Source organism: Lepidochelys kempii, chromosome 1, assembly GCF_965140285.1.
Source record: "Lepidochelys kempii isolate rLepKem1 chromosome 1, rLepKem1.hap1, whole genome shotgun sequence".
Classification (NCBI taxonomy): Eukaryota; Metazoa; Chordata; order Testudines; family Cheloniidae; genus Lepidochelys; species Lepidochelys kempii.
The window spans coordinates 70003791-70012277 of NC_136380.1; the positions used below are offsets into that span (position 1 = coordinate 70003791).

Here is an 8487-nt window from a genome sequence, read left to right on the forward strand (position 1 = left end):
AACGTCTATTGTGCCATGAATTTGAGATAATACCCGATTGTTTTGTTATGGATATGATTAACCAAATTGTTGCATAGCTGGTAGCTTTTTTTTACCTGCTGCCAATTGCATAGTTTTGAGTTAAAAAAACCCAAAATAATCCAATCTTTCACCCGTTATCCTCTTCTGTGGGACTACCTACATGAAGACTACTCATGGGGTGGATTATCACACCTTACTGACACTGACGAGCACCTGCCACCACAAATTGCCCATTAAAGTCAATGGGACTATTTAAGAAGCAAAGGCTTATCTTTACTTCACCACCCATAGTTGCACTAGTCTAAGTGAAGGTATGATTGCAAACTGATTTACTTAAACCAGGTGCATACGACTGTGTGGACACTCTTATTTCATATAAACCAGGCTCATTTTGGTTTATCTTAAATTGATTAAGAAAAGGTTTAAGATAAACTAAAATGAGCCATTCTTAAACCAACAAGTTCAATTCAATCTGTGCAAGTCCACATGTAGACAAGGCCTGAGTAAGAATCACGCAATCTGGTACCCTGTGTGTAAGGATTGTAGGATCAGTTCCATGATTTTACATTTTAGTTTTTTGTTATTAAAAGATTGGGCCTTGTTCCTGCTCCAATTTAAGTCAATAGTATAATTGTCATTGACTTCACTGGAAATGAGACCAGGCTTCTAATTTGAATAATACAGAAGCAATGCAGAAAATACTATTTTCCTTTTGCTTAACCTGCCACTAGACTGAATAAATGTCGTATGGAGAACTAAACTTTTCCACCAAAGCATCAAAATGTATAATAAAGAACCCAGTTCCGAGGAATTAGTCATATTTCTTCTGAGATAATAATCAGTCTTTTTCATGACATATGAATTTTCATGGATACATACCATTTTCATATATTAATAATATTAAAAGAAACAAAACAAGGTGATAAACCATAAGCGTTTGGCAGGTAGAATTAATTTTTTCATGGAACACAGCCATCAAAGTGCTTCCAAACAAAAAATGTTCTGAGAGTATATTAAAGAAATGTTAATACCAAGAACTAGTTGAAATAATCCTCTGAAAATAAATTCATTTTGCTAATAAGGTGGTTTGGTAAAATACAGGCCAGATTCTGATACTCTCACTCATGATAATAGCACCTTACTCAGCAAATAGCCTGCAGATTTCAATGAATTTACAGTGGAGTAATGTACTAGCCAAAGTGGGTGAATGTATCAAAATCTATATATAGTTGCACTGCATACCTTTAAAAAACAAGAATACTGATACTGAACCATTTAAGTCAATTTGAGCCTTGGCATTGATTCCAATGGGTGCAGGATAAGGTTCCTAAGAACAGTTTTGGAGTGTATTAATTTTTGGAAGTATTATGCTTTTTAATAATGTGCTATGAATTAAATTAAAAATGAACAAAAGAGTAAATACCTAGGTAATGATGAAAAATTGCTTGTAAACAGAGTGGTACTCTGCTTTATCATTAAAATGTTAGCACAGAGAGAAAAAGTTATTATGAAAATATATAGCTTTAATTTGCAGACATATAAACACTTTTGGTACAGTACAGACATATGATGCCAGAAATCAAAATGATTAGTTTTAAGCATAACACTTATTTACCTTGTTTACACAGATAAATTTGATGTAACCATCATACAACAGATAGTTCCCAGCTCTTACAATTAAGTGAAAATGATGCATCACTGATAAACCTGCTGCTTTGTTGCAGAGGATGCAGCAAAGAATAAATTATCAAGAAAATATGCCACCAGTCTTACAAATACGATTTTGGAATTGATCCAAAAAACAAAACCAATGAAAAGGAGCCTGGAATGGTAGCCAAAAAAAGGCAGAAATCAGATCTTTCACATGAAATACCAACCCAGAGAGGAGCAATAGTCAGTGTAAACTAACTAAAGTTCTAGAATTGCTAATAATGTGAAGTGTTTTTTGTTTTCATCTGACAGATTAGCATCAGAAGTATCACATACAAATATCTGTTACACAACCAAAGTGATGGAATATGACTGACAGCTTGCTGGAAGAATAAAAATATCAACACTTTTGGGACAACGAAGGATTTAGGCATTCCCTTTCTTCCTTGCATCTGGTCATATTTATTGAGATGGACATGTATGTGTGTACATTTGTTGTAAGAAATAGTGAATACATTTTTTCCCTAATAACGGCAAGTAAACTGTTGGAGCAAGGGTCGTTTGTGTGAAGATATTAAGTCCATAATAAGTGAAAGGTGAAGATGTTACAGCAGTTCAAATTCTGATTACATGACAATATTTTGCATCTTTGCTCAACAGGAATTGCACTTCTTGTTAATGCCTTCTCTATCATACTGTCTAAGCATTACTCATGAGGAAAAAATTCTGTTTGTTTTACTAGTGCATGTTTCCTCCTCTTTTTATCATACATCCAGTGGAATACACATTTCTTTTGTGTAAATATATGTATATCCAGATATGTTTTATATTAAAACCCATAAATATACTTTGCATTGATCTCATGGACGGTACCTCAAACAGTTCCCTGCACAGGAGCATCTGATGCCCTCTTGTGGTTAAAATGACTTTTTAAACTTAAGTTTAATGCATCATTGTCTTACCTTCCTCTCTCTGTATATTCACTGATATGATGGGTTTATGACAGCCGCAAATGATGTTCGTTTTTATAGACTCCTTGCTAGCGATTAGTACGAAGATTTCATTAAAAAAGCTGTAATCTGAATTTGACTTTAAAAAACCTGTAAACACCTATTTACAATTATAATATTATTAAGTTATAAATTAGTGGTCCTTCATTGTAATTACTGTCAACATACCCAATCTGGGCATTGTTCAAGGTTTGTTAGACAGCAGTTTGGTTTATCCACATGGAAACATCAAATATTAGAAATCTCCATTGGTTTCTTCTCCAACATATGAAGGTCAATTCTTCCATTTAGTGGGATTTGTACTTCCAAATTTTCATCTGCTCTGTGATGCTTTTTCCCTTTCCGTAAACAGATGTAAATGCCCATCCCAGTTACTAAAGTGATTGACCCCAAGCTTATTATTGACAGGGCTACTAAGGTAGGCACGCAAGATGGTGACTCCATTTTTTTATGCGTAGGCTCTATAGATATTTGTGGCTCTTTTTCCTCTATATTAATGTCAGGCTCCTTTCTTAACAAACTTTCAATATAGCTCTCATTGCTCACTGTGTCGTTTACAAAAAGGTTCACCATGACTGTGGAATGGAGGGGCTCTGGATAGCCATGATCGCTAACTTTTACCAGTAGCCGGTAGAGACCATAGTCATTCTGCATCAGTGACTCTTCCAAGGTGATATTACCAGTTTTAGGGTCAATCCTAAATGATTCAGGTCGTGGACCTCTTCTACCTATGATGCTGTACGCTATGACAGCATTCATGCCAGTGTCTTTATCTACAGCATAGACTTCTGTGATGGGAGAGCCAGGAAGAGTAGAAGGAAGTACCAACAAATAAGACGTATTAGACTGAGGAAACAAGACCAGTGGGGGGTTGTCATTAATGTCCAGAAGGAGGATAGTTATTTTAGCAGTAGAAGACAGGGCAGGGTCACCTCCATCAACAGCTTCAACCCACAAGACATAGGAACTTTGCTGCTCTCTGTCGAGGGAGACCTTAGCTCTCAAAACTCCTTTGCCAGTGTCTATCACAAAAATATCACTTCCATTTACAACTGAAAGGGCTACCCATCCATTTTGCCCTGTATCAGCATCTGTAACACTGATAACTCCAATTTCCCCAAAACCAGGAAAGTTTTCTGGTACAAAAAAACTGAAATCCTTATTGATAAATCTGGGACTATTGTCATTTTTATCCAACACTGTGATGGTGACAGTTGCTATCGATTCTCTGGGAGGCAATCCAGAATCTATTGCTTTAACAGTATATCTGTATTTCTCTTTTTCTTCTCTGTCCAGCTGAGTGGAAACTGTAAGAACACCTGTAGTTTTATCTAAAGAAAAATATGAAGGGGCATCAGGCCCTAGAAAATAGGAGACTTTCCCTCTCTCTCCACTGTCAGCATCCGTTGCATGCAATTTGGTCAAAAAAGCATTGGGAGCATTATTTTCTTCAATAGATAATTCTATTAATTGTTGAGGGAAAACTGGTGAGTTGTCGTTATCGTCCAGAACCTGCACTTTAATGATCTTGTTTACATGAAATCCCTCTGAGTTCCATGCAACCACTGATATTTCATAGAGCTGCTGCACCTCGTAGTCTAAAGGCCTTGTAGTCTCTAATAAATATTCATTGTTGTATGGTTTGTATGGTGACAGTTTGAATGGCCCATTGCCATCCAAAAAGCAATTCACTTTATATTTTTCATCTGGGTCTTTTATGGTAAAAAATGCTATTGGTGTGTTAACAGGCTCCAATTCTTTCAAGTAAACCACACCTTCTACTTCATTAGCTATAAAACGAGGGACCACTTCAGGGGGTCTCAACATGACTTTGATGATGGACACCAGCACAGTGATCACAGCAGGGATACAACCAGGACCATTGGCCAATATAGTCAATCTATGGAGCCGGGGAGCATCACTATTGATTTTACTGGAGAGCTTGATCGCTCCTGTACTTTCGTCCAGGTGGAACAAGTCTCTTGATGGCTGGGGGACTTTTTGACTGTAAGAGTAAGAGATCTGGGCATTGGATCCCAGGTCCATGTCAACTGCGTGGATGGTGGCCACGTGTGTCCCTACACTGGAATTCCCATAGACGGTGACATTGAGTTGGGAGTCACTGAACTGGGGGCAGTTGTCGTTGATGTCACTGATGCCAATGGTGAGGGTGGCACTGCCCAGCAACGGTGGGGTCCCCCCATCCTCTGCGATGATGAGGGTGACATACTCCTCTCTGGCCTCCCTGTCCAGGGCCCCCATAACAATCAGGTAGGGGGTCCTCTCCCCGCTCTCATTCTCCTCCACATCCAGGGTGAAGACCCCATAGTCATCCTGAAGGCGGTAGGTCTGGACCGCATTGGTACCAAGGTCAGGGTCGAGGGCCGGGTGCTCTATGGCCAGGCGGGTGTCGACGGGGGCATTCTCGGGCACCCAGAGGCGCATGTTGGGCACGGGGAAGTGTGGCGCATTGTCATTGATGTCACGGATGGCAATCTTCACCTTCACCAGGCGGAAGTGCTCCTGAGGCAGCACCAGCACGTCCAGCAGCAGCAGGCAGGGCTCTGAGGACGGTGCCAGCAGAGAGGCAGCTGAGCCGATGCCAGTCTCCAGGCACAGCGCCTCGCGGTCGATCTGCAGGGCTGAGGTGTGCAGCTCCCCCGAACGGTTGTCCAGGCTCACGTACTGGCCGCCCAACCCCTGAGAGGCCAGGCTGAAGGAGAGCACAGGCTCCCCGCGACGGGTTGGCGGCCCCTCTGCAGCCACTCCATGTAGCCGCAGGTCCTGTGCCAGGCTCCCGATGAGCACCCCGGCCGGCAGCCCCTCGTTGAGGCTGTAGAAGAGCTCGGTGGCGCGGCTGTAACTGGCGAAGCAGTTGAAAGGGCCGATGAAGAGCAGGAAAAGGAACAAATGCTAGGGAAAGAAAGGCACAGGGGATTAGAGAGGGACTGTCCCTGGCATATGCCCAGCCAGCCCACCCTGCCCACAAGCTGCACCACAAATACAAAACCGCCTACCCACAAATACACCACTATGTGAACCACAAATACACCACCATCTGTAGCCCAAATACACCCCAACTGCACCCTAACTACATCACCATCTGCACCACAAGTACACCAGCTAAAAACCAGTCACCTGCCCATCTATGATCCAAATAGACCACCAACTACCCACAAATACATGACCTTCAGCACCACAAATACACCACTACTACCCCCCAAATACACCATCATCTGCACCACCACCCACACTCCAAATACACACCCATCTGTGCCCCAAACACACCACATCACACCATACTTTGCACCCCAAATGCCCCATCTGCTGAACCATCACCTGCACCCCAAATACACCACCACCTACATCCCAAATACACCATCTGTGGCCACAATACATCACCATCTGAACCCCATATCAATTATACCACAAATACACCACACTTTGCACCCCAAATACACCACCACCACCTGCATCCCAAAACCACCAGTCTAGACCCCAAATATATCATAATCCTACTCAAAATATACCATTTTCACCACCATCTTTCACTCATATTCACCACTATGTGCATTCCAAATACCCAAACGTTTGCCCCCTAATTACACCACCAAATACTTGAGCTCCTGACCTCAAATACACCCAAGCCATCTGCAATATCTGTTCCTCACACGAACCCATATAACAATGTGCACCAAATACACCCTCTGCACCCGAAAACGGACACGTGCACCACTTCCCACCCCCCCCAAAAGAAACCGCCTGCAACAAATACACCACACACTGTGCACCAAATGCATTATCCACTTCACATAGACAGTCTACACTGCCGCGTCCATCAAACAGGTCATGCACACCAACTATCGTAAGCAAACGGACCATGTCACAAATGTGCCTATTCCCCTCCGATGGTCCTGTTGCACAACTCCCAATGCAACCCGGTGTACAGCAAACAGATTATGCAGGGACCCTGTAGCGAAGTTTACCATCAGCACCAAAACCCCCTCACACAGAGGGGCAAAAGGGCTCCCCGTTCATGTTGCCCACAGCTCGGTGTTCGAGTTTCAATTCCCGTTTAACAGGTCAGTCCTGATCCTCACCGGCCCCCTTCTCCCTCCGCAGGACTCACACGAAACGCCACCAGAAGCGCCTGAAAAGAGTATGCAAAAGGACTGGCCCTTTCTGATTGCCAGGCCGGCCTGTAGCTCTCTGCATTTGGAAACGGGTTCGCTTAACTTCGTCTCCAGCCTCGGGGAGTTCTTCTCCCCTCCATTTAAAGCCATTCTCCGTTCAGTGTCATGAACGGTTCTCTAACCTAAACAAAGACCCCCCCCCTCCCCCCCCGGCTTTGACTGCTGTTGGTAGAGGTGCTCCAGCCAACAGGACCCATCGATCGCTCCCGGTGAAGTTTAGATCGAGCTAGAGCATTTGCTTCTTCTTCTTTCTTTTCTTTCTTTTTTTTCCCCCAACCCAACCGCTTCTGCTGGGCACGAGCTCACAACTTGCAGGGCTGCCCCCGCACACGTCCCCTACCTGCAGGCTCCTGGGGCTGGTGGCGCGCCCCGCGCCGCGGAGGTGCCCCATCTCCGGCTGCCGGTGCCTGCTCCTCGGGAGCCAGCTTGTCCCGAGGGCTTGCGAGCGCCTGCCCGTCCCTTGGTAGTTCATTCCCACTGAAACTGCAGTCATTTCGCGCCTGGTGGGAAGGCAGCAGAAGACACGCCCCCCGCTCTTCATGCAAATCGCTGGGAGAACTTCAGCCAATAGTCGCAGGCACAGCAATTAAGAAAAGGCTCGGGTGGGGGGGAGAGGCGGCGCGCGAGGGAACGAGAGGCGCGGCGGCTGGCACCCTCTCCTGCGGGCGGCCGCGGGCGGGGTACAGGAGGAGCCCCGCGGCGTGGAACGCACCAGCCCACCGCTGGGCTTAGCAGCGTCCTCGCGCGGGGCTCTGCCCGCTGAGCTCCCCCTCCCCAGCTGCAAACCCGTCCAGAGGGAACCGCGGTCAACAGGCGCCACCCCCGGTGCGTTCCGCGGGGACAGCGCAGACTGTGCCCTCGGGCTCGCGGCCGCCTTTCAGGGGACGCTCTCTTTGCAGACTGGAGTTTGGGGGCGGCCAGGAGGCAGAGGGATGCAGCCAGTGCCGCTGCCCTCCCGGACACATGGCACTGCGTGTCACCCGCCCCAAAGCGCTGCCCAGAAATGCGGGACAAACGGCCGCGACCCGGATTGAAGCTGGTAGGCAGGCTGGGTTGTAGCGCTAACCATCCCAATCTAAATTCATCCAGCCGCGGCAGGATATGCAGTTATATTTTCAGCCTGAGCTCCCAAGGGGTTGGGGGCGGGGGAGAGGGCAGTCCTGTAAAATCGGGGTGATCCGCGTTTTGCCTTCCAGCTTTGGAACCTTGCTTCCTTTTAGTTAAAGAATAATCAGTTGGATCTGAATCTATAGGCTCATTGGAACAATCCAATTTCTATCATGTCAGGTCTCTGATAATGTTCCCAATACAGTTTGATGTTTCCCTGTACTGCTCCCAACTCCTCTTTCTGCTTCGCGGCAGAGACTCTGGGCCTGATTTTAACTTTTTATACCATCCTTTTCAATTAGACGGTTGTTGACCTCCTGGAACCAGCCATCTAGCTGCTCCTAGGGACCACACTTCGCCATGTTAAGAGTTAACTTGGCCAGAAAGGTTCTACTCGGAGTTTGTCGCCAGGGTGCCGCCTCCACTGGGTGAAGGTCCACATCCACATTTGGTTAAATCAATCCAGGCTGAGTACTCCTGGATTCCTCTCTAAAACCTCACAGAGC

General features: G+C 45.4%; 1 protein-coding gene across 1 annotated transcript; it reads right to left on the reverse strand.

Moving 5' to 3' along the window:
- Nucleotides 1-1548: 1548 nt before the first annotated feature.
- Nucleotides 1549-7339, reverse strand: PCDH20 (protocadherin 20). Its single transcript, XM_073346217.1, has 2 exons — nucleotides 7215-7339; nucleotides 1549-5594 (listed from the first exon to the last, which is right to left on the reverse strand). The coding sequence occupies exons 1-2, from the start codon at nucleotides 7263-7265 to the stop codon at nucleotides 2910-2912; spliced, it is 2736 nt and encodes a 911-aa protein (XP_073202318.1). The 5' UTR covers nucleotides 7266-7339; the 3' UTR covers nucleotides 1549-2909.
- Between the last annotated feature and the right edge of the window lie 1148 nt (nucleotides 7340-8487).

What these genes read in the sequence shown, in the direction of transcription:
- PCDH20 (XM_073346217.1), bottom strand. Translation starts at nt 7,265, where the DNA reads ATGGGGCACCTCCGCGGCGCGGGGCGCGCCACCAGCCCCAGGAGCCTG. An exon ending in CCAGCCCCAGGAGCCTGCAG is followed by an intron (nt 5,595 to 7,214) that starts GTAGGGGACGTG and finishes TTCTTTCCCTAG; the next exon opens with CATTTGTTCCTTTTCCTGCT.